General features: G+C 40.7%; 2 protein-coding genes across 2 annotated transcripts; both read right to left on the reverse strand.

Annotated features, from left to right (window-relative positions):
- Positions 1–6589: 6589 nt before the first annotated feature.
- On the reverse strand, positions 6590–8926 carry LOC123318298. Its single transcript, XM_044904916.1, has 2 exons — positions 7666–8926; positions 6590–7374 (listed from the first exon to the last, which is right to left on the reverse strand). Exons 1-2 carry the CDS (start codon positions 8924–8926, stop codon positions 6590–6592), a joined length of 2046 nt encoding a protein of 681 aa, XP_044760851.1.
- A 236-nt stretch (positions 8927–9162) lies between these two features.
- LOC123319097 lies at positions 9163–11074 on the reverse strand. Its single transcript, XM_044905947.1, has 2 exons — positions 10991–11074; positions 9163–10243 (listed from the first exon to the last, which is right to left on the reverse strand). The coding sequence occupies exon 2, from the start codon at positions 10195–10197 to the stop codon at positions 9373–9375; it is 825 nt and encodes a 274-aa protein (XP_044761882.1). The 5' UTR covers positions 10198–10243; positions 10991–11074; the 3' UTR covers positions 9163–9372.
- Positions 11075–27320: the final 16246 nt, after the last annotated feature.

Here is a 27320-nt window from a genome sequence, read left to right on the forward strand (position 1 = left end):
TTTACAAGGTGGATCCCAATATTGTTAAGTTCCTGAAAAACGCCATGTCAACCTGGCGTACTAGTCTTCAAATGAAAGCAGCAGATTGCTCCATTACAACAGGACCTATTCCAATAAGACGCGGAATTTTCCAAGGAGACTCGCTGAGCCCTCTGTGGTTCTGCATGGCCCTGAATCCCTTGTCTCATAGATTGAATTCTACGGACTACGGATTTTCCATCAAGAACGGCAGTAGAACTATGATGAAACTGAATCATCTCCTTTACATGGACGACTTGAAACTCTTCGCATCTACCAAAAAACAAATGCAACTGATGCTGAAAATGGTGGAAGGATTCTCGGAAGACATCAAAATGAAGTTTGGACTGGAAAAATGTCGACTGCTTAACATAACGAGAGGGAAAATAGAAGATGGTACGTTCAAACTCAAGGAAGGTGCAGAAATTGAAGCATTAAAGGAAGGAGACACATACAAGTATCTAGGCATAAAACAGGCAAGAAAAATCAATCAGACCCAGATGAAGAAAGAATTAACGGAGGAGTTCACCCGAAGATTGAGGAGGATAATGAGAACTGGTCTTAACAGCAAGAATCTGATGAAAGCGATTAACACCTACGCTTGCTCGGCGCTGAGCTATTCATTTGGTATTATCTCTTGGACGACCACCGATTTAGCAGCTTTACAGAGAAAAATAAGGACGATGCTGATTAAACACAATAAACATCACCCCAAAAGCTCAATAGAACGGACAGAGCTGCCACGACATCTTGGGGGTAGAGGAATTGTTGATTTGTCCAACCGTATGTCCCAGGAAATTGAAGGACTTCGAAAATATTTCTTGAGCAAGGCAGCTTCGTCAGAACTCCATCGAGTAGTTTGTGTCGCTGATAGTTCTACACCATTAAAGCTACAACAGGATCACTTGGAAACCGTCGAACACTCTGCAGAAAGTAAAATGCAGAAACTGATTGGCAAACCTTTGCATGGGAGGCACCAGAACGAGGTCAACCATGATTACGTCGACATATCTGCGTCGAACTACTGGTTGACTTCCGGAAGGTTGTTTCCTGAGACAGAGGGCTTCATGCTCGCCATCCAGGATCAGGTGATTCCAACAAGAAATTACATGAAGTACATCGCCAAGGATGCCTCAGTGGCGGACGATAACTGTCGTTATGGCTGTGCGACACATGAAACTATCCAGCACATCACCGGCGGATGCCAGAAGTTCGCGGGCACGGAGTACAAAAATAGACATGATGCTGTTGCCAAGATTCTTCACCAAGAATTAGCACTAAAACACCTACTTTTAGCTTCGAAAAAGGTGCCTTATTACAATTACCATCCGGATGCTGTGCTGGAAAACGAACATCACAAGCTCTACTGGGATCGCACGATTCTCACAGACCGAAAAATAACCCACAATAGACCAGACCTCATATTGCTCAATAAGGATGAGGACAGAGCACTATTCATAGACGTGGCAATTCCAAATAATACCAATCTTCTAGATAGGCACACTGAAAAAATTTCAAAATACAGAGATCTCGAGGAACAAATCAGAAGACTGTGGAAGCTGAAAGATATCAAGACCATCCCTATTGTCATTTCATCTACAGGCCTGATACCGAAGAAACTACTAGAGAACTTGAGGAAACTTCAGTTGGACGAAAATATCTATAGAGTCATGCAGAAAGCGGTATTGCTCGGAACGGCGAGAACTGTACGCAAGTACATGGGGAATGCAGAGGAACACCGTCTGCTCCGACAGGAAGTGCGGCTGGAGCAGGAATCCAACCTACAGCAGGGAGGCGAGGAGCGACCCGGACCCGACCACCACCACGAGCCCGAAAACCTGGAAAGGGCTCCAACAGAGCTTAATCCTTTTGATATCTGAGATATCTGGGATAAGTGAATTTTCCTCTGGAGAGGAGTGTGAAAGCCGCAAGGCTAAAGTCATAATATTTACGAGAAGCCTCGGAAACAAGTCGCTGCCTGGGGATCGTCAGAGCATGTCTGGAGTCGGCGCTGGACATGACAGCATGCGGGACGTCGTTGGCAGGATGTTGAGGAAGCGGGCTCCTGCTGCAAAAGAAGCAACAACAGCAACCAACGAGTCCAATTCAATTGCCGACTCGAACCGCTGAAGGTGCTGCGCAGGATATTCAGCCAGTGCTCACCCAAGCGGGGTTAGTTAGAAAGAGCATGAAGTGGACAACGTCCATGGATGAAACTATTGTGCGCATATATAACTTCATCACGGGACTAGGGAAGAACACGAACAACTATAGGAAAAGGCTCCATGAGGAATTCTGCAACGCCCACCTTCTCAATGTCACTGAACAACGGGTGGCAGACCAGTACCGCGTAATTATGAGAAATGAACTAATACCAATGGCCAGAATCGACGCAATTAAACAAGAACTTCAGCGTCCACCAGTAACAGAGAGCGACACCAACACCTCTGATGAGATTCACATGCATGGGCAACAACAGCCAGAAGAAATTGACGCTGAAAGTCCATGTTGCAACCCAAGTGAGGCAGAACACCAGGACGATAGGGAAGAGCTCCACCGACAAGTTGACTCTGAGTTGAGGAGATACTTTGCCGAACTGGAAGGAACAGATCCTCTTCATCGGATAGCACCTCCCCGACTCAATACATCCAAGAAACTGTCACTCATAATCGACATCTTGAATAATGACGTTTTACCTGAGTACCTACAGAATGGAAGTTCATTGGAATATCTTCATCTAGTTTTTAACTGTGCAGCGCTAACGACAGCTAAAGCAATAGGGGCAAAAATTCGCCGAACGAACAACGATCCAAAATTACACAAATTATATGCGGCACCATGGCAGAAACGTCTTCAACACAAAACAGAGAGACTAAGGAGAGAAATCGAACGACTGACGGAGTACTTGAACGGGAATCGCGGAACGAAGGTTGTGAAAGCTGCCAAAGAAATCACGGATAGAAACAGAACACACAGAACGAGAGACGGAGAATGCTACAGTTCACCACTGCCTCGACACTCTGAAGCAAAAGTTAAGTCTGTATGCAGAGCGCCTGAGAAAATAAGATATAAAAGCAATTATAGCCGAAAAAAAGACAATAATTCATTCGAAAAGTCAGAAGAAACTTTCTACCGGTCACTTACATCGTCTGATGGAGGAATCTTTACGCTGCGTACATAGACTACAAGAAAGCATTCGATTCCATACCTCACGAATGGCTCTTGACTATCTTGAACATTTACAAGGTGGATCCTAATATTGTTAAGTTCCTGAAAAACGCCATGTCAACATGGCGTACTAGTCTTCAAATGAAAGCAGCAGATGGCTCCATTACAGCAGGACTTATTCCAATAAGACACGGAATTTTCCAAGGAGACTCGCTGAGCTCTCTGTGGTTCTGCATGGCCCAGAATCCCTTGTCTCATAGATTTAATTCTACGGACTACGGATTTTCCATCAAGAGCGGCAGTAGAAATATGATGAAACTGAATCATCCTTTACATGGACGATTTGAAACTCTTCGCATCTACCAAAAAACAAATGCAACAGATGCTGAAAATGGTGAAATAATTCGCAGAAGACATCAAAATGAAGTTTGGACTAGAAAAATGTCGACTGCTAAACATAACGAGAGGAAAAATGGAAGATGGTACATTCAAACTCAAGGAAGGTGCAGAAAATTGAAGCATTAAAGGAAGGTGACACATACAAGTATCTAGGCATAAAACAGGCAAGAAAAATCAATCAGACCCAGATGAAGAAAGAATTAACGGAGGAGTTCACCCGAAGATTGAGGAGGATAATGAGAACTGGTCTTAACAGCAAGAATCTGATAAAAGCGATTAACACCTACGCTTGCTCGGCGCTGAGCTATTCATTTGGTATTATCTCTTGGACGACCACCGATTTTGCAGCTTCAAGAGAAGAATAAGGACGAAGCTGACTAAACACAATAAACATCACCCCAAAAGCTCAATAGAACGAACAGAGCTGGTACGACATCTTGGGTGTAAAGGAATTGTTGATTTGTCCAACCGTATGTCCCAGGTGATTCCAACAAGAAAATACATGAAATACATCGCCAAGGATGCCTCAGTGGCGGACGATAGCTGTCGTTATGGCTGTGCGACACATGAAACTATCCAACACATCACCGGGGGATGTCAGAAGTTCGCGGGCACCATCGAGATAGAATAAAAGAGAGAAGTCATCATTCGACTAATGGTATCAGATCCGCCATATTGGTACGAGACTCTGACATTCATTAATTTTCTGTCAGTTTCGCGTTTTTAAGAGTTCAATTCTGGTCACATTTACAAAATTGCGTTCATGATTCCCATTCATATTGGACAATAAAATGGTGTCATGTGCTCTACGCAGTTGTTTCGGCAGAGACGAGGTAGATAAAAAGAAAATCGCAGGAATGATATTTCATAGGTGAGAATGAGTAATAAACAGATCCGTATTCGTAATTCTTTCATTTCTATCTTGATAATCTGATAGTAATGTATATTATTATCGTCTGAAAAAAATTGTTTATTTGATATTCGATTAACTTTATTTCAACAGATTTCCTGCAGACCCACTTAGACGTATATCTTGGGTTAAATTTGTTAACCGAGGAATCTGGCAACCTTCGAATTATGAGGTGTTTTGTTCCAAATATTTTACAGCAGAATGTTTTGATCGGACATCACAAACCTTAGTTCGTTTGCAACGAAATGCGGTTCCCCCAATATATGAAGTAGGTATGAAAAATACCTACACGTTTATATGATGATTGATTTTGAGAAAGTGATTTGTTGTTGTGAAATTTCAAGTTTTCCTGAAGCCGGAAAGCAAGGAAAATGAGGAATTTAACCTTTTTTTGTGAAGGCTTATACTACTTATTCACTTAGATATACTAGCTTTTGTATAGGAATATACTTAAAACTTTTTCCATTAAGCCCGTTTGCAACAGCCGAGAATTCTCTAGAGAATTTGCTCGAAAATTCATGCGCCGTGAATTATATACCGTTGCATACGCACTTTCGGTAGAATTCTCTGTTCAGTTGCATACAAAATAATCTCTGCCGTTTTCTTGCGAGAATTTTGTAGAGAATTCTCAAGAGAATTCTCGGCTGTTGCAAACGGGCTTTATAGGAGGAAGCAGTTCGACCACTAAAAAAATAATTCTTTCTGATATTGTGATTTCACCACAAACGGAGATTATTGACGCAGTAGTAAATACATCTGTTCTACCAAGTTCTGCAACTAGTCCACAAAAAACTGACGATTTACCAAGAATTTCAAATCAAATGAGCTCGCTTATAGAGAATTCTCCCAGGAAAAGAAAATTACTCACAATATCCATCTAAAGATGTTATTTTGATTTGCACGCAGACGGAGAAGGAATTGAAAAATTATATTTCCTCTGCTGGTTTGAACATCTTACTTGATGTTTTGACCAGAATACTCAGAGAATTCACCAATACAAATATATTCTTAGATTTAGTTGTACATAGTTTAAACTTTAAACCAATCTGTATTTGATAGTCACAGATATTTATTAATTAAAAGCGTTGTTTATAAATAAATTTATGTGAGAATGACATATTTAATGAAAAGAAAGCTAAATGAAAAAATTAGTACGAGGCACTATAATAATAAAATTATTTTGTATAATAGCCAATAAATCATTTACTTTCACAAATCTATATTGTTTCCCTCTTGTTCATCTGGGTATAATACTAGTAAATATTGTCAAATTTTATTCAGATTTCTTAAAAACCGAGTCAAAAACTTTATTTGGGTGCTCACTTTCAAGAATATCTGCAAACAGACGAACACACCCTCTGCTGAGGGGGAACAGTGTGGGGATTCTCACTCTCTGAGCTCGAGACCCACTAAAAACCCTTAACTGCTTCTTCATAGGTTCCGGGCATTTTGCCTATTAACCAGTTGACTCTTATGGTTTCTGGACTCTCACACGATCATAGTCGTGTTGATAGTTGTATGCTGCCTATAGCTTTTATAGGTTAAGCTCTTCTTTGGTTACATTTAAATCCTTAACTGATCTCTCGGTCTTCGGCGGTAGGATCTTGACCTTCTAGCTTCTTCCGTTGGATCGTATTCGACTAATCTTCGTAGTTCCTCATTTGGATGTTGTTTGGCTTTGTCGAATATCCTTTCCGCCTTTCTCTTCATAAATTCTGTAACTGGTTCCCATTCCAAGTCCTTGTAGATTTTTTGTTCCTAACAAACCAGGGTACGTCCATCGCCATTCTAAGGAGTTTATTCTCAGTGGCCTGTATTCTCTTGATGTGGGTCTTGGCTGCGAAGCCCCATGCCGCCGATCCATATGTGAGTTGTGGTCGCGCAATAGTTTTAATCATCGTCAACTTGATGTTCTTATTCATATGACTTCTTCTGCCTATGAGTTATTATTATTATTATTATTATTTGACAGATGAGAGTTGAGGCCATGCCTATAAACTCACAAAAAATTTAACATATAAGAAAAAAAGTGCTCGATTATACAATAAGAGATAAATTCCAAAACAAAAATACAAAGTGAGCAGTCCTTCAAAATCATCCACGAAGAAGCCAACCATCGTAGTTGTTCTTGAATGAATTCACAGATGACGACCCAACCACAGATGAAGGCAACGAGTTCCACACACTAAACACCCGATTCGACAAGAAGTGCTGCCTCTGAACCGTCCTGAAGTTCTCTCTTCTCAGTTTTAAACAGTGACCCCGCAAACGGCAATCCGTATTCATCGTGAACAAGCGACGCAAGCTCACACCAAAGAGATCGTGCAAAGCACGGAAAGTTGTTAAAAGGTCACCACGAGTTCTCCGGTCGGCGAACCTAGGCAGGCTCATTATGGATAGTCTTTCATCATAAGAAGGGCGCGAGATTCCGTAGGGAATACGCGTGGCACGACGCTGGAGGTTTTCGAGCAGGGACATATCGCGAGACAGAACCGGACACCACACAGGACCAGCGAACTCGAGGATGGGTCGCACATAAGTTCGGTAAACCAGCGCACATGTACGTGGGTCACACTTGCCAAATGACTTCTGCAGCAGAAACAAGGATCTTTTGGCCCTGCTTACAGTCTGAGAGATGTGCTCAGACCAACTCAAAGTATCCGTCACTATTACACCAAGATCACTATGGCTGCTTGAAACAGGAATGGGGATACCATTAAGTAAGTATTGATATCGCGGATTCCGAGCACCCATGTGAAGAACCACACACTTATCACTGTTTAGCGGCAGCTGCCAGTCCTGGCACCACCTCGAGATAGAGTCAAGATCGTCCTGAATAATGCCGGCACTAGTGGGATTACCAAATAATTTGGTGTCATCTGCAAATTGGGAGATATTCGAGACAACGCAGGAGGGCAAGTCGGATATATACAACAGAAACAAAAGTGGACTCAAAACAGACCCCTGGGGGACTCCACTCAAAACATCTCTGGGAGAAGAAAAAGAATCCCCAACACGAACCTTAAAAGATCGGTTTGAAAGAAATGCCTCAATCCAAGAAAGCAGGCGCCCACGAATGCCAAAGTGCTCAAGTTTGTATAGGAGGCGTCTGTGGGGCACACGATCGAATGCCCGAGAAAAGTCAAGGTAAATCACATCAACAGGATTACCCCTGTCGAGGGACATCGACCAGGCATCAACACAGTCGAGCAGATTAGTGATCACCGAGCGACCCGGCAGAAAACCATGTTGGCATCGGGGGATAAGGTTATGGCCCAGCGCAAACCGCAGCACCTGTCCATGGATAACTCTTTCGCAAACCTTCGCAACAATTGGTACCAGGCTGATAGGACGGTAGTTAGCGGCACAACGCTTGTTTCCCTTCTTGAAAATAGGTGTCACACGTGCACTTCTCCAGTCAGACGGCAGCGATGAAGTCGCAAATGAGCGGGCAAATATAAGAGAAAGAGGCAGCGAAATGGAGTGGGCACACTCTTTCAGAAGTCTGGATGAGATTCCATCGGAACCAGGTGAGGAGTCAACTTTGAGAGCAGACAAATGGGTCTCCACGATGGATGGAGAGAAAATTACATCACTAAGTTCAGCGGATAAGCGAGGATTAATCATCCTAGGTAGTTGGCCAGTTTCATGCGTGAAAGATGCCGCAAAGGAATCAGCTAAAACGTTAGCAGACTCTTCCGGACCTGAACACAGTTTGTTGTTCTGGTCGTAGACCAATGGAGTATCCACTTTAGAGTTCAAAGTTGATCTGACATATTTAAAAAATTTCTTGCGGTCTTTAGATCTTGCTATTTTAAGTTCGTACTCCCTCTTGGCATTTTTTATTGTGGCTGATAGGTAACTAGAAAATGCTCGGTGAGCTTCATAATCCCTTCGTTTTCTGCCACGAACATACCTCCGCCAGATTGACCTCTTATGACGAATCTGCCTGAGGATTTCGGCATTGATCCAAGGTTTAGTTGGAATGAAAGAAACATCCTTCGTGACGGTGCAGCGGTCATACAAACCCAGTAAAGTCTCAGCAAAAGAGTTCCACATCACCTCCACATCAGCAGCAGGTTGCAGCAAACTCACCCAGTCAACTCCTTCGGCCAAACTGACAAGTTTTTCGTAGTCAGTGATCTTGATTGACTTGGTAGCTATATTATTTGCGGAAGGAAATTTAAGTAGTAAAGTTGACCGAATCACAACATGGTCGGATTTCCCGAATGGGGGATGCTGTTCGATGTTGGACACAATGTCGGTATCATTAACGAGAATCAAATCCAGGAGGGAAGGAGACTGTGTACCTCTGAAACGAGTTGGAAAGTCGACCAATTGTGTGAGATCACTATCACGGATCATGTCCGCAAAAACAGCTGATGCACTGTTATAGATTTTTGATGATAAGGGCCAAACAACATCCGGCATGTTAAAATCACCAGCTATGTAGAGGTTCTTCTTTTTAGCTGAAAGACTTGCGAGCAAAGCGGCGAGTGGTCCATCAGAAACAGAGGGACGGGGACGATAGATGCAACCAATCGAGAAACAGCAGGAATTGCCCTTGAAGAGATCAATGAACAAAGAGTCGATTCCTGGAAAATTGGGACTCGAATGCTGGACAGAGAATGAATTGTGGATTTGGCTGGACACAAAAATGCACACACCACCGTAGCCCACAGTTGTTATGCTGTCACTTCTGTAAATAGAGTAGCCTGGCAAAGTGACCAAGTCATCCGGAATGTCGGGACGGAGCCAAGATTCAGCCACAAGTACAAAAGTGGGGCGATAGGATGCAACAAAAGCCAGAAGCTCGAGATATTTTGAGGATAAAGACTGAGCATTTGTATAAACGATTGACCACTCGCATGTTTCATCTAATTTTTTGACCGCGCAGTATGATCTGTTTTGGTAATGGTAGGAGTGCCAGAAATATATTTGATGTCAATGCCAGACTCTCCTGCACCTCTTCTGCGTCTGAGCTCTTCGCGCAAGCTGTCGAGCTCTTTAACCTGCAGAGGCGTTTTGTCATCCGAAATGATGATTCTATGATAATCTGGTACACTTTTTATCAGTGCTTTATTCCTAAGAATTTTGTTAACAATCACTGAGTTAGAAAAGGAAACCTTGAGAATTCTTGGACGATCAGTAGAAGATTTACCGATCCTCGCAACTGAAACGCACTGATTATTAGCATCTGGCAACACACAATCGAGTATACTTGAAACTGAAGACAGGTCTTCCTCAGCGCCAGTCTCAGGAACCCCACGGATAAGGATATTATGTGATCTCCGCAGACGGTCAAGTAATTCAGATGGTTGTAGACTAGGGGTGGTCCGGTTGTTAGTTAGAATCCCCTGCTGCAAGGACTCAACCTTCGACAATCTGTGACTCGCAGAATCCACCACAACTTTGAGTGAGTTCTGACTGTCTGTCAAGCGGTCGATCCTGGACGAACAAGAAGCGATATCCAAATCATGCTGACTGATGGAATGTGAGTGCCTAGTTAATGTTTTGTCTAGACGAAGTAACTCAGATGAGTGCTTCTCCAAGATGGACTTACATTCAGTAAGATCCGACTGAAGTGTTAGTTGGGTGGTCTTTATAACGGCAATATCATTGGATATCTCATTTAATTTCGACATAAGTAAGGTGAACTGATCAGCATTCAAAGTAGTCGGAGAACATTGAAAATCACTCATCTTTGACGAGGAAGTAGAGTTACTACGAAGAGATCGCCCCTCCCCCCTGCAACGATCACACTCCCAGCTGGTACCCAGCAAGCTCAACTGCTCCGGTGGCAAATTTAGACAGTCTATATGAAAGGAACTTTTACACTTGGAGCAGCTGGAGAAACGAGTGCCTGAAGTTTTCTTTGAGCATATGAGGCACCGAGCCATCAGAGCCTCGTAAAGAATGCTAATTAATGAAATTGAATCGCAGATGTTCAAATAAGGAAGGGAAAAGGGTAATACAGATTTTTCACTCTCATGGGCCGATATGAGAGGCTTTAACACAGATAGGGAAGGCCACGGAAGGAAAAAGGTATACAGCCAGTGGATAAGGAATGAAAAAGAAACTAGGAAAAAAGAACAATCTACAGAAACCACGGAACGAGGAGTCTTTTCTATCTCTTCCAAATATTCAAAGAGGTTGTTCCGCAAACTAGCAATGACCCCGGTGGGAGATTTCCCAATATAGGAAAGTAACAAATACGCGAGTACAAATCCTAGGAGACTACTCAGCGCACCGTAACAGCTCCGCTTCTAGCGCTAGAAATACTGGTCTCGGTTCCCGTGTGGGAATGGGAAATGGGAAACCGGTCGACGTTGAAACTACTAGTAGTGCGCAAGTGGTGGGGAGCCGCAACCGCACAGACGTGAAGACGCGAAAAATGTAAACAAACTCCAACTGATAACAAAATAAAATAATTCACACTTAGAAACCAATTCAGAAAAAATGAATCCCAATAAAATTCAACGATGGTTTTCGTACCTTTGAAACACTCACAATCTCTCTGCGAAAACTCGGAAATCTTCAACGGTTATTATACAAATAACTAGTTCAAAACTGTAGAGGATACAGAGATACGTCTCGACAATCGAAGCACAGATGTATGATTAAGTGGATAAAGTTTACTCATTGCGGCTTTTGTTTTATCAACAGCACCTTTGATGTGGTTTTTCCATGTAAGTCCTCTGTCAAGCGTCACTCCTAGGTATGTTGATTCATTTTTCCATTCAACCTCTTCTCCATCAACTTCAAGGTTTTCTTCCATCCTCAATCTTCCCTTTTGCAGTAATATTGCTTGAGTCTTTCTTCCATTGATTTGGATTTTCCATTTGAGTGATTTATCTATGGCTTCCTGCAGTCTCCGGTGTATGATCTCTGGGCGTCGATGTCTGAACGCTATTCCTGTGTCATCTGCGTACAAGGTGAGCATATTTCTAGCATTCTTCGGGATATCATAAACGTATATTACGTAAAGCAGAGGTCCAAGTACCGATCCTTGAGGCACTCCCACTTCCAATTGTCTGGTTTGAGAGGTTGCTCCATCTATCTTCACATAAAAGTTTCTATTCCTCAGATAGTTCTTTATAATCTTGCATAGCTTGGTCGAATATCCTGCTTTTTTCATCTTGTAGATTAGGCCTTCGTGCCATACTCTATCAAAAGCTCTCTCGAATCCATCAGAACTAATCCTGTGGCCTGTTTGGTCTGCATTCCTTCGGTGACGTATTCTATGAGCCGTAGTAATTGGAGTTCAGTCGAGTGTTCTCGTCGAAGTCCAAATTGTTCGGGTGGAATTATCTTCAACATTTCTGTTTCCTCATTCAGCCTTTTGGCGATAACCCTCTCGACGACTTTTCCTAGTGCTGATAGTAGGCTGATTGGTCTATAATTTTGAGGAAATTTCCGTTCCTTTCCAGGCTTGTTGAAAACTATCATTTCTGCAGTTTTCCATCTCTTTGGGTAGTATTCGGTCCTCATCACTCCGTTTGTTATATTCGTCAAGGCTGCTATTCCTTTTCTAGACAATTTCTTCAACATATAATTCGTTATCCTATCTTTTCCCGGTGCTTTTTGGTTTTTCAGTTTCATTATTATCTCTTTGATTTCTGTTGGTGAAGCCGGTTTTGGAATGATTTCGGTTTCCGGTGGTTCCATCATCAGTTCTTCGTTTGCCTCCACTTCTTCCTCTAGATCTTCATTGTCATCATCATTTCTGTAATTTATTCTGGCTTCTCTCTCAATCGAGTCGGCAAGTGCTTCGGCTTTTTCAAGTCTCGTATATACCATTCCGTTTGCTCCATGCAGTGGAGGTATAACTGTCTGTTCTCGTCGTAAGCGTTTTTGCATTTTCCAAGCCGAGCGATCTATTGTATTCAGTTCCCTCAATCTCTGGTGCCATCTGTTATTACGCAGTTCTGTTGAAGCATTTTTCAATATCTGACTATGCTTATTCAGTTTCTTCTTGTCTTCTTCTCTTTTTGTTGTTCTGTAGATTTTCCTGAGTCTTCTGTTCTTTTTTATAAGTTCCTTTATATCCTTTGGCGTATCTCCATGTGAATGTTTCGGTATTGGTTTCCTTATTCTCTTGGTGCTTTCTTCATAGGCTTCTTTTATTTGATTTTCCAATTTTTCAACTGCTTCATCTAATTCCTCCTGGGTGTTTATTTGGGGGATTTCCGTGATTTTCTCCTGAAGTAAATTCTTATATTTCTCCCAGTCTGTGCGACCCTTGGTTTGTGTCTCTTCTTCGTTTCTTGGGCCATGTCCCACTATGAATTCTATGGGATTGTGGTCTGAAGTTCCGTCTTCTATTGTATCAATGCTGATTTCTTCATTACGACAATGTCTTTCATTACGACAATGTCCAATACATCGGGTAGTCCATTTACTCTTGGTATGTAGGTCGGTATATCAGGTCCTATCGCAACTGCATTAAGTTTTTCAGCATAAATCTTCAGTCTTCTCCCGTTGGTATTTTCCACCCTACTGTTCCATTCCTGCGATTTGCAGTTAAGATCACCAATTATGATTTTCGGGTGTCTTCCTTCTAGTAGCATTTTTAGATCCTCTTCCAGCATGTCCTTATCCGGTGATTTATAAGTCGAAATAATCTTCACTTGTCCTCGATTGGTATTCACAATAATCGATATTGTTTCTACTTCTTGACCATTGAATATTTGGTCGAAATGGTGATCCATAATCCTTCTAGCCAGTATAGCAACGCCACCTGTGCTGTTAGGTCTATCATTTCTGTAGATATCGTAATTGGGAAATGCTATCCGAACGTTGGGGTTAAGTCTTGTTTCTTGGAGAGCTATGACATCCGGTCTCTTCCCTTCAATCAGTTCTTCGAATTCTGGTCTGCGGGCTCTCAATCCTTCGACGTTCCAAGAGACGATTATGAGATTGTTCTTTATCGTCGTATCAGCCATTCAATATTCTTAATAATTTGCTGCATCTTCTTCTCAATCTCTTTCTCCAGATTCTGCATCATCGTGCTGAGGAGGTTTTTCGTGAACTCATCCAGTTCCTCAGTGATTCCAGAAATTCCTTTTCTGGTTTCGGCTTTTTTGACGGTTTTTGCCTTTACCGTCTTTTTCTCTGGTTTCTTCGTCTCTTTGACTGCTTTGGTTGCAGTTTCCTGGGGTTCTCTGGCGATCTCTTGGCCTTTTTAGTGACCAATTTCCATTCGCTACATCCCTTGTAGCTGGCTGGATGTCCTTGCTCTCCACAGAGAACACAAGAAGCATTTCGCTCCTCGTTCTCCCTGGTAAGCGTACACTCCTTGGAGCTGTGATTACCGGAGCATTTCACGCACCTCCATGGAAAAGTGCACTTACTTTGGGCATGTCCATATCGCTGACAGCGATAACATTGTCCAGGCCCGGTCGTCTTTCTCTTAGGTTCAACAACACAGTTCATGTTGTAGAGCCTTCTCACCTCGAAGATACCCTTATTCTGGGTTTTAATATTTGAGGTCATCCTTATGACCTCAGCATCGACGATCCCTTGATCCTTGAGGTCGTCAAGGTAAATTTTCTTTTCCTCCTCTCGTTGGAGAGTGTAAAACTCTCTGTTGATTTTGTGGAGGAATTCAGTCATCCTTCGATGATCATCGGCGGTTTGTGGGACGATTCTTATACCGTCCCTTACTGTCGTGGCTCTTTGGTATTTAATACCGTTCCGCAACAAGGCGTTTGAAATTGACGTCCATTCGGACTTCCCTCTCAGGGTAACTGGGGGGATTTTTTCTTTTCTCTCTACTGGAGTGGTTTTCTCTTGGGTTTCCAAGACTCTTTTTTTGATTGAGTCTTCATTGGACGAGGAGCTATCCTTTCTCACTCTTTTGGCGGGTGGGGAAATTTTGTTTTGAGGGGTTTTGACCACCTCCATCTTCTGTTTTTGAACCGGTAAGGTCACTTCTTGGACATTTTTTGAAATAATGTTCTTTTCGAGTGCCCTGGAGTAAGGACTTTCCTTATTTCCCTCCTGCAACTCGAGCCTCTCCCTGAGATTTTTAATCTCAGCAACTAAGCTAGATACGCATCTATCTAGCTCATTCACCCTCGCTTTCAAACTTGCGTTCTCCTCTCTCAAAATATCGTGTTCGGACACGACATTAGCGATCTCTGGCGCGTCTTCTTCCATTACGGAATCGCAGTCCGAATGGTCAGACATTTTAAATACTAATTAATAATTACTTTGCTACTCAAAGAAATTGGAAATAAAATTTTTCAAGACAAAAAAGAAAAATGTATCTCATGCATAAAAACAAAACGACTCATCAAAAATTCTCTACGCTATGAGAAAAATCAGAAAGAAAGATACGAAAAATAAGCTCACCTGATGTTTTCTGCAGTACCAACGAGAAGAAAATTCTCTGGACACTTAGGATGAACACCAACTTTGAAAATTTTAACGAATTAAAATTTCGATAACAAATATAGAACCTACACAAACTTCACAGACGGAATCAAATATTCCGTAGCTTTGTTAGTGGGCACTTTCACCTCCGCTTTCACTTTTACGGCACTGTGACACTTCGACTTTCTCGTCCGCTTTCTCTTTTATAGCACTAGGAGCACTGTAGCACGTCTTCTCCTGTCGAGCGAATGACTCGGAATGCATTGAAAGTTTACTTAATCCGACTCTGTCCTATCCGCCATATTGGTCCCAGACTTAGCCACGCCTAGTGGTACCGTTTTTTTCTAGCACTATTGAATCTCATAGCGTCTCCTCTCTATTCTATCTCGATGGCGGGCACGGAGTACAAAAATAGACATGATGCTGTTGCCAAGATTCTTCACCAAGGATCGGCACTAAAACACCAACTTTTAACTTCGAAAAAGGTTCCTTATTACAATTACTCCTTGTGTCAAACCGATGGAACAAACCATTGGCAGGAAAGTTGTCCAAATTCTTGTGAACATATGTGGCACATTCCAAAATATATATTGCTGGTATGGTAAGTATTTTGAGGATTTTGAAAGGTTCTCTACAGCTGTCTGGTTATTTTAGGTTCAAGATTGTTCTTACTGCCCTTTTCTGGAAAATCAGGAGATCCTTCCCATGAACTGATGTACCCCACAGAAGAAATCCATATGAAACAATTGAATCGAAATTGGCGAAGTAGGTAATGAGAGCTGCCTGTTCAGAAAAAAATCTACTCAATATTGCAATAGAGTAAACGCCTACTGCGAGTTTCTTCCTAATTTCAACAATATGTGTTGTAACGTGGTTACTCGGAGAAAACTTATCTCGGGCGCCATTTTTGTAACGTGGTTAACTCAGAGAAACCTAATCTCGAGCGCCAGCTATTCTTTTCAATAGGAAGAATAGCAAACCTACCAGAGTAGCTGCTAGCCGGAGACAGAGCTCGCTGTTATCTAGGGTGGTAGCGACAACGAAGAAGTCAAAATCGAATTATGTAAAAGTTTATTCACACCTTCGGAAACTAATTATATGTACAAGGGAGATATGTGTAGGTATGGAATATGAGTGATTCCATAAGCGAACATACATTCGGGAAATCCTATCCGGTCACGAGCACTTTATGAAATTTATACCGGGTGTAGTGAAAAATTAAAGGTTCAATAAAAATGCGCCAACCAGAACTGACGGAACGAATACTAAGGACTGGCTATACGGTATCGGAATATAGTTGTATTTCTCCGGAAATGAAACACAACCAGGGCGGATCTGTTCGAGACTTTTATTCGCTACCCCAAGGGTATAACGCACCATGTCTGATAGCGAAGAAAAGGTCTATTTTTTTAGCGCAACTACGGGATTTCACTGACTACGAGCGGTATCTCTTATTCTCCGCCCCAAGGGCTATAACGCGCCATGACTGACAGAAAAGAAGAGATTTCGGATTCAACACTTATGACGCGGAACGCGGACTGGGGGGTTGACGGGACTTTCCCTTCAGTACCCCAAGGGCTTGCGCAACATGACTGATAGCGAAGGGAAAAGTCAGACTCGCGAAACAGGGTAAAGAACGATAAAATACAACAGAAAACGATACAGTACAGCAGTGTCAAATTTAAAGAAGTAACGGCGTAGGTCTAACAAGGAAACTGAACGGTACAGATGGGGACCTACCTCCTTTGTTTCAAGCACTCGCGGAAACTCAAAGGACACAAAAGAAAACTAAAAAATTAATTTTTAATAGCACTGATGCAACACAAAAAAAAATACTTCTCAAACGACAAAATTCAGAAAATACGGAAAACTAGCTGAAGTAAGAGAACTGAATCTAAAGCAGAAGTCACCACGTTAAAACTGAAATCTAAGAGCGAAAAATCGAAAGCCGAAATACTGAAGTAACCGAGCAAAGTTGAAAGGTAAGTGCCCGTAGCGGGGGAAAATTTGCTTTTATAGGCCAATCCCCTCTCAAGGTAAAAATCTGAAAATTCCAGAATGCGACAAGAATGAAAAACGTCGTCAGCTCCGGTTTATCGCATATCAACATCAGAAAAACGTCGAAATCTTCAGCGGCATGTAAGAAAAACAACGTGAAACACAGATAAACGGTTTTTTACATTTACTCTGCCTTTCGGAATGAAAGTACTGAATATTCGAGAATTAAAATATTTTCAAAGACGGAAATTTAAAACGAAAGAAATGCACTAAAATGAATTCCAATTTTCCTCAGAAGACTGGAATTCATTACAGTGTTTCCCAAGATAGAGCTCCGTCCACCATCAATCCGAGTTTGAATTGAATTATTGAATTGTTTTTGTGGCTTTTGATTTGGAAAAATTGATCTTTGGATTCATTGATGGAGAGGGAGTTACACCGGAACCAGTTTTCAGAGGTCAGTAGCACATATTCAGTTGTCAGCTGGAGTTTTGCCTCCTCTGAGGCTTTCATGACAAAGGAGGTGTCATCAGCAAATAAAAGAGTTCTGACAAATCTCTCGACACCATCAGACTCCAAATCCAGGTCATTCATAAAGATTATGAACAGCAATGGACCCAACTTCGAACCCTGAGGAACTCCTGACCCCACGCTTCTCTCCTTCGACATCGCACCATTCCAGTGAACACACTGTGATCTGTTTGAAAGAAACGAGCAGATTAAATTCAAGGCTGGACCCCTCAGTCCATAATATTTGAGCTTGTCTATAAGAAAATCATGGTTTACAGTGTCGAAAGCCTTCGACAAATCTCGTGAAGCAATCTTCGCTATCCACTTCGAATCAAGTGCGCTGACTATGTCCTCCAGCAGCGCCAACAGCAACGTTGTTGTCGATTTCGTATTTCTGAATCCATGCTGATGGCTGCCAAGAATGCCGTTATCTTCAAAATGGGCTGAAATTCTCATTCTGATTATTTCTTCGACAATTTACGACAAAGTCGGTAAAATCGAAATCGGACGGTAATTCGACGGATCCAATCCAAAAACAATATTGTTATATCTTATAAGCACTCGACAAAAATATGAGGAAAGATCTTATATCAGGGGTGATAAACTGATCATTGGAAAAAGAATATACACCATACAAGATCTTGAAGAAAGCGAGGTTAAAAGAAAACCGCATAGTGCTCCCCATACACCTATAAGTAAAAATATACAGGATACCTCAGAGGGAGAAAACATTATGGAAGAAGAAAGTGGTTCAGCGCACGGTGCCACATTAGAGCCTACTGATACATGGTCTGTGAATAATGCTCGAGATCGGAAGCTTCGAAACAGAATATTAATTGAAAAATAGGACACCCTGTATGAAGTTCTTTATTGTTGTTTGTTGGTTGATTGACGGTATGGACAAGTTTATTAGAGATTATCAAAATAAAGAATTCAGGACTAAACTGGCGGATGACATACACAACTTCGACCAAGGTGTTATAGGACAAAATTTTAAAATATTCCAAATGAATATACGGAATGCCCAAAAAAATTTTGATGAATAGGGGATATTACTAAAACCATTAAACATCGTTTTGATATCATAATTCTGACGGAAACTACTCATGTGGCGGATGTAAATATGTTCAGGATGAAGGGATACAATACTATAGTATATAATATAACGAGGAAATATTCAACAGAAATGATGGTGTAATGATAAATATTGAGGAAAATATTACTTTTGGTGTGATGGGCTTCTTCTCTCACCCTGGACGCTCCTTACCTTTGCTCGGGCGCCAGTGGGGCAATCAGTAGAACCCCACGTCTCTCACAGAATCTCCAAAAATTAGAGAGCCCGGGTAGACTTGAATGATCAGTGGAGAAGGGTAGCAGTGTAAACTAGGGTGGTAGCGTCTTCTTGGTCTCTGCTTTCTGACGGTTTTTAATCGCTCAAAAAGAGTACCTACCTCTTTTGACGAAAATCTAGTTCTAACTGATTAAGGGAACTGTCTCTCAGTGGCAAAAATAACTGGCAACAAAATAATTGTTTAGTCCTTTATTCCTACTGGATTAAATTATATACAGAAATGTACAAGTCTCAACAAATATTGATGTCAACCGGCGTCCGGGTCGGTGTTGGGGTGGCTGATAAAACACGGTCTCTCCAGGAGAATACGGTTGAAATAGACGGTAAATACGGTTAAATTTTGTACGGTCACTCCAGAGGAGAACGGTGGAAATAGATGGTAGTTACGGTCTGTTGAGATCCTGGCAAGTCACTCCTTCTGTCGGCGGAAATCGGTACACTGGCTGGTCTCCGTCGAATGGCAGTGCACCCTGTCTCTCTCTCCCTGTCTCTCTCTCTCTGTTACCCTATGTCGGCGGAAATCGGTACCGTGGCTGGTCTCAGTCCAATTGCAGTGCTGTCTCTCTCTCTCTCTCTCTCTCTCTGTGGTCCTCAAAATGGCTGCCAGTCAGACAGCAGGTCGGAAGGAACTGTCAACCTGTAACTTGATCGGTCGGAAGTCGGCAATATATTAAAAAAAGAAGCACCAAAAATACGGTAGGAACTCCAGGTCCTACAGGGACCCCACGGCGGTCACACGGACATAGATGGCCGGCACTCTACACAGTCTACGATCACTAGGTAAAGTTTAAACGGTTAATAAGTATTCTCAGCCAGTCCAACAGACTAAAGAAAGCGGAAAATAGCCCTCAGGTATGCACAACGTAAGAAACAAAAATACTACAAGTGACTTGCCTTAAACTTCTTGTCTTCCTGACGTACTTTCCAATTAACGCAATAAACCTTACGCACTTTTCTCGGCAGCTGGATCTCCACTAATTCGCTCTTGACCTTCAGCCGCTTCAGCACCCTGCGCCGAAGAAGTACCTCCCCTCTCCTTGGGAAACTTGCCCCACTATTGTTCGGTCAATCAGCCGGCTCGGAAAGAAACAGAAGCTCCGAACTCTGGACGAATTGAAAAGGGCTATTCGCGTGGAAGTTGCCCAAGTTGAGAGAGCGATGTTGGAGAGAGTCTACGCGAACTTCCAAGAGCGCCTCTAGCACTGCATCACCGATTTCGGCCACCACATGCCTGATGTGATTTTCCACACTTGACTGTCTCAAATGCTATTTCCTTGAGAATCTGATTCCGTCAATAAATGTGTTTTTGAGTAAAAATTAACGCTTTCATTATTTTTTTAAAACCATCCATCCTCCGTGCCGCACCCTGTACATACAAAGGTACTTTACAAGTGGCGACGAGGTAAAAGGTAATTTAACTTTCTAATCAAAAGGGGAAGGAAAGTAAGGTCGGAGAATTCCTTTTGGAAAAAAAAAATAAAAGATTTAGATCTAGAGGAGTTATTTACTCGTGTATCAAACTTTTATCTGATTATGTAAGTAGGACATATTCACTTCATAGGATGAATACAATCAATTTCGAGTCATTGGTATAATTGGTACCTGACTTGTAATGTAGCTATGTACCGAAGCGTAGAAAGTTTCTACAAAAGCTCATAGCATAAATAAAACGAATTATGGTTATGCTTCGCCTTACTTTCTTATCTTAGCTTCATTTTATTGTCATTTCAATGCATATACCTACATTTAATTGCAATGTCATTAATGTTGTGGTATATCTATGTGAATGTGTCGATTGTCATTGAATTGACGATAACTGAATTCACTTTCATTGAATTGAATGTGTTGAATGTCATTAAATTGACGATAAATAAATTGACTTTCATTGAATTGAAGGTGGTTGTCATTAAATTGACGTTAACTACATTGACTGTTCATTAGATCAACAATATTGATTTCCATTATATTGGAGATGTTGCTGGTTAATGAACGGTGGTCTTATCAAATTGTAATGAGGATATGATTCGACTGTTATCCTATTAAGGGGCAGATGCAATCCATTCAATTGGATGTCCTTTCAGGTAACTCAACTTCAATTCATTATGGCCTACAACCTACCTCCGCCAGAAAAACTTAATCTTGAAGCGGACAATTCTTCAGTCGCTGTAAGATGGGAAAGCTGGAAAAGATCTCTGCTAATTTATTTTGAAGCTGCCGATATCACGAATGCATCTAAAAAGAGGTCAATGTTATTGGTACTGGGTGGTACCGCGCTACAAGATATTTTCTACAATCTGCCTGGCGCGAGTAGAGAACCTGGAGATGATACTGATGTGTTCGAGTTGGCTATTAGGAAATTGGACGGATATTTTCTGCCAAAACAAAATAAGACTTACGAAAGGCACATTTTCAGCCAAATTAAACAAGAGGAAGGTCAAAGTTTTGTAAATTTTTGATTAAACTTAGGGAGCAAGCTAATAAATGCAAATTTCACGATCCTGAAGAATATATAATTGATCAAATCAAATGCTCATCATCCGAACTGAGAAAAAAAATTCTTACTATGGGAGATGAAGTAACACTGGATAAAGCGATAACTATTGCAAACACTTTGGAGATAGTCAATCATCAACTAGAGAGTTATGAAAAGAATGGTAAAGTACAATCCAGCGAAATCAATGCGATTAAAATGAGGAATACGAATATATATAAATATGCAGGGAATGAATCGAAACAAAACTCAATTGAGGAACGGATGACTAAGTGTAGCAGATGTGGAACTTTCGCACACGTCAATAAAGGTTTACCGTGTCCGGCGAAGCAAAGAAAGTGTAACGAATGTGGTAAACTGGGCCATTATCGAAAATGTTGCAGAACTAAACCCTATGATCGAAAGAGAAAAATTGGAAAACAAGAAGACCAGAAAAATGATTACAAAAAGCATCGAAAAGACGAAGAAAAAGTGCAATATATATTCAATTTAAATGATGATGCTACTATTAAATGCGAAATTGGAGGCGTGTGTTTAAAAATGCTAATAGACTCGGGCTGCAAATCGAATTTGATCTCGGACGAAACATGGGAGTATTTGAAAGAAAACAATGTTAACTGCTCCAATCAGATTAAAGAACCAAAGAAAATATTCTTGGCCTACGGCAGCACGACGCCATTAAAGGTGAAGGGATCCTTTGAAACATCGATTAAAGTAAACGGAAAGATCATGTTATAAGCGATGGATCCAGAAATCTTCTGGGTAAGGATACCGCGTTACAATTAGGGGTTTTGAAACTGGGCGACATGGAAGTCGATTCGGTTAAGGAGCTAAAAACCCCGTTTCCGAAGTTTAAAAATATTCTCGTTGAGATACCAACGGATCCGTCAGTGAAACCAGTCATGCAACTTCATCGAAGAATACCTATTCCACTAGAAGAAAAGATCCATGACAAAATTGAGTTGTTAGAAATGGATATAATAGAAGAAGTAAATGGACCATCGAAATGGGTTTCGCCTATTGTGCCTATTCTTAAAGACAATGGTGAAGTACGAGTGTGTGTTGATATCAGGCGTGCAAATGAAGCAATTTTACGAGAAAACCACCCGTTACCATGTATGGGCCATTTACTCCCAAATATCCAAAGAGCACACATCTTTTCTAAACTCGACATCAGTAACGCTTTTCACCAAGTAGAACTAGATGCAAACTCCAGACATTTGACAACATTTATTACATCCAAGGCACTTTACAGATATAAAAGGCTGATGTTTGGAATCACCTCCGCTTCAGAACTTTTCCAGAAAATCATAGAGAAAATGTTGATAAAATGCGAAGGAGCTCTCAATTTTATCGATGATATATTGGTATGGGGCGATAGCGAAGAAGAGCATGATGCACATTTGTCTAACGTTCTGAAAGTATTGAATGACAATAATGTATTATTGAACAAAGGAAAATGCATATTTGAGGTGCAGAAAATCAGCTTTTTGGGGCATGAATTAACACCAGAGGGAGTCAGGTTATTATCTTAATATATTAAGAGCATTGAACCTTATTCTATCGGAGAATTACAAAGTTTCCTTGGATTGATAAATTATATAAATAAATGGATACCCAACATGGCCACCATCACGGAGCCGCTTAAAGAGATCCTAAGGAAAAAATTAGGAAAAAACGCTAGTATCAAAGACCACTATAAAAAAAGACCACATGAGTCATTTCTGCAGTTGAAAAACGCACTATCAAAGATTGAGACCTTAGGATATTATGACGTGAACGATAAAACCCAAGTGATAGCGGACGCCAGCCCTGTAGGATTAGGAGCGGTCTTGGTACAAACAGACAACAAAGGACCAAGAATCATAGCGTACGGAAATAGGACTCTGAATGACTGCGAGAGAAAATATAGCCAAACTAAGAAAGAGGCCCTCGCTCTAGTTTGGGCAATCGAACATTTCAATACCTTTTTATTCGGAAAAGAGTTCGAACTGATAACAGACCATAAGCCTCTGGAATTTATATTTAGTCCCAGGTCAAAACCATGTGCACGTATCGAAAGATGGGTTTTAAGGCTTCAATCATACCGTTACAAAATAAAGTACAAACCAGGAAAGACGAACATAGCAGATTCCTTGTCACGTTTATGTGATTATTCCGATCAACCAGATAAATCATCAACTAAGGACCATGTGTATCAAATAGTTGAGCACGCAAGACCTCACGCAACCTCGATGCAACAGATAGTAAAAGAATCAGAGGCAGATACTGAAATCATGAAAGAAGGCCTTCACAGAGGCCACTGGGATGAATCCATCAAAAATTATAAAATATTTTCCAATGAATTATGTTTTCATGAGAATATCTTACTGAGAGGTAATAAGATTGTCATTCCACGAAATCTGAGGAAGCAAGTACTAGATGCGGCTCACGGAGGCCACCTAGGAATCGTGGGGATGAAAGGAAGACTGCGGTCTAAAGTCTGGTGGCCCAGAATAGATAAAGATGTTGAAACTATAGTTAAGGCTTGCAAGGGATGTACCTTGGTTGGCCTACCTAATCATCCTGCTCCAATGAAGCGTCGTGAGCTTCCGTGTGAGTCATGGGTGGATGTCGCTATGGATCTTCTGGGGTCATTACCGAACGGGATTTACCTTCTAGTAATAGTCGATTATTAAAGTCGATACAAAGAAGTAAAGATTATGAAAACTATAACAAGCGCACAAATAATCATTATTTTGAAAGAATTGTTTAGTCGCCTTGGCTATCCGCAATCAATGACTGCTGATAATGGCCGGCAGTTTGTGAGTGAAGAGATTAAATCATTTTGTCAGGAATGCAATATTAAGCTCTTCAATACTGTACCGTACTGGCCACAGATGAACGGAGAAGTCGAACGCCAGAATAGGGACATTGTTAAGCGCCTCAAGATAAGTTCAATAGAGAAGAAAAATATCAAAGACACACTATATGAATATCTAATGATGTATAATTCTACTCCTCACTCTGTAACGGGAAAGTCACCGTCAGAACTCTTTTTCAAACGAAAGAATAGGGATAAAATCCCCATGTTAGGAGATATACATGATCCGGAGGATGATCATGAAGTGAGAGATAGCGATAGATTATTAAAGGAAAAGGGGAAAGAATATGGGGATAAGAAGAGATGTGCAGAAAAACCTGATATGGTGGAAGGCGACAAGGTATACGTGAAAGAAATGTACAGATTGGACAAACTCGATCCGACATTCACTCCCACACCACATACGGTGCAGAAAACGTCAAGTGGAGACATAACTATCAGGAATGATGAAACCGGTCAGGAATTAAGGAGAAACGTAGTACACCTTAAGAGAGTGGAGGGTCAATGGAAAACACTAAATGCGGAGGCCACAACGGATGAAGTCAAAAACTGTGATCCTCAATGAATGAATATAATTATAAGGGAGGAAATTTAAAGCTTCTAAATATTGTTGAGTGTTATATCACATATTATTATTAGTATTGAAATTGTTAATGAGTTGGATAAATAAATTTAATAAAAAGGAAGGGATGTAGTGTTTGTGTCTGTTTAGTGGATGCCCACATTGTCTCATGTACACCAGTGAATGCGCCGGCTGTTGATTAGTCAGTCGTTTGATAACGCTTATCGAGATTTGACGGGCGTACTTACTGGTGTAGTGGTGAGCCAGTGATATTGTACATACAAAGGTACTTTACAGGAAAAATTGAAGATATCGATCTCTCTTGAATTTAAGTTAAATATCCTACACATTCTAGATTACGGGGCGTTTCCTCCAGAATTCGTCCTGTGATTTTGAACCCTAAAAAGAGGTTGATCTCTCGAATAAAATGTGGGAATGTGGAAATTTAGTTGACTGGAAAGATCTAAGGAATCTATGTAACCCCAGACAATTTTGAATAGGAACACTAAATCCCTGTGAGTTCCAGATACTTCCAGTGTATTGAGAGAATATTTCTTCCTCAGGTGTGAAATGTCCCCTAAAGGGTAGACGTTCGTATTTTTGCATTCAACGTATCTGATGAATCTATTTTGAACATTTTCGAGACGTTTTTTATATCGATTGAAATTTATTTTGGGAGGATTTTGCATCTCTTCACAAACCTTTTAGGGCTTTCACTCCCAATCTCTGAAACAAAATCATTTTTAATTGATTTTGTTTCAGAGATTGGGAGTGAAAGCCCTAAAAGGTTTGTGAAGAGACGTTTTTTATACACATTGTATTGAGGATTCCAGACGCAACTGCCAAAACTCAATCGGCTGAAAATATAGGCATAATAAAGCCTGAAAAGTGGTTCAGTTGATCTAAAAGATTTGCAGGTTCTTATTATGAAGCCCATTAGCCTGTTAAGTACATAATGGTCAGACTTGAAGAAGGTAGTGATTCGCGACTTTGGTCGAATATCAAAATGGTAACAACTGAATAAACTTACTCTCAATCAAGCCAAAACAACCGTTCAAATCGAGTAAAGCAGTGGTAGAAGATATTGGTGACATACACTTGGACGATGAGTTAACGATTCCGAAAACATCCTCTGTAAAGTACCTTGGCACATTGATCTATGAACATTTTAAATGGAATGTTCATATGATATATTTGACAAAAAAGTTGAGGGGAAAGTGAGGAAGACAATTGATAGCTTGAAACATCCTAACATCCTATACAATGTAACTATACAATGTATACTCTGGTACAGTAACAGTTGTCATATGGAATAATTGGTTGGGGTGATGTACTAGACTGCTATAAAAAAAGATTGGATGTCATTCAAAAATATTTCTTGAAAGTGATCCATAAAAAGAAGATATCCTTTCCCACCAAAGCACTTTATGAGCTGGCCAGAGTACCCGATTCAGGCGACTCTTCGCACACAGGATCATTTTGAATGTTTTTGAGGGAAAAATACGTGTCAAAAAGAAGCAGCAATGGCACGTGCTTTTGAACGTCCACGACCAATTAAGAGAATAGGCCAAAGATGCTGCAGTTACATTGCTCCCAGAATATTTGATTTAGTGCCCCAAGAATTACAGAATAAAAAAGATGAAATTTCGTTCAAGAAAACACTAAAAGAATGAATAATTAATTATGACAGAATGAGGGTACACAGGATATTATAACTGTTAAAAGAATCTGTATCTACTTACAAAATGCTCGGATTTGACAAAAAAAAAACAACCAATGTCACAGAATATGTAACGATTGGGTTTTGTAGAATTCAGAATGTACATGGCTTTACGATACATATTGTAATCGTGTCATTTCAGTTTTTCTTTTTCTTCTGATTGTCCATTCATCACAATCGTATGTTCACGAAATTTTTTTGTGCTTGATAATATAGATAGATAATCAGTTGTTTTCATGTGGGGGGCTTATTTTGTATTTTTGTAGGTTGATTTTGTATTTTCTTGAGTGGGTTGTGCTGATAAAATTTCAAGGGGATAATTTGTGATACATATTAAGAGAATAAATTTAGTTTGTACGAACTGTGCACAGTTGATATTTAATATCGAACTCAACAGTTATACTGAGTTCATATTGTGATTTACGAATTAACTCTTTTCTATTCTAATCTATTCTTTACTTCTTTTCATACCTAACACGAATATGGAAACAGAATCGAAAAATATCAAACCGTTTCTTTACTGCAGCCATCCAAATATCTCGTAGGAACATCTAACATATTCAAAAAACAAACTGGTTGGGCTTTGAGGCACAAAATTTTCAAAATTCCGGATGGTATTATGAATCTATCACAAACAAAAATTTTTTCGGAGTTCTTCATCTTTTCTGAATTGAGCACTCAAAAATACTCCGATGTGACCAGAAACCGTTACTTTGAGGTTTATATATAACTGACCACACTCATTAGAATATTGCTCAAATACGAAGTTGAACACCCTATATCTCGCTTATGCGTCGAAAACGGGCCATATGTCATAAGGCAAAAGTGATTCTCTTGGTGTCATTTGCCAACCGTATATGTTTGTTCAGTTTATGATGAAACACTCTGTATCGAACAGAGTTGTGCCAAAGCATTGTGCTTCTCCTGGTGTCATTTATCCACCATATATGTTG

This window comes from Coccinella septempunctata, chromosome 8 (genome assembly GCF_907165205.1).
Source record: "Coccinella septempunctata chromosome 8, icCocSept1.1, whole genome shotgun sequence".
In the NCBI taxonomy this organism is placed as follows: domain Eukaryota; kingdom Metazoa; phylum Arthropoda; class Insecta; order Coleoptera; family Coccinellidae; genus Coccinella; species Coccinella septempunctata.

Coding starts and splice junctions, on each gene's coding strand:
- LOC123319097 (XM_044905947.1), bottom strand. CDS start 10,197: ATGAGTGATTTTCAATGTTCTCCGACTACTTTGAATGCTGATCAGTTC.
- LOC123318298 (XM_044904916.1), bottom strand. CDS start 8,926: ATGCCGGATGTTGTTTGGCCCTTATCATCAAAAATCTATAACAGTGCA. Junction 7,375..7,665: donor GTCGATGTCCCTCGACAGGG/GTAATCCTGTTG, acceptor CCCAATTTGCAG/ATGACACCAAATTATTTGGT.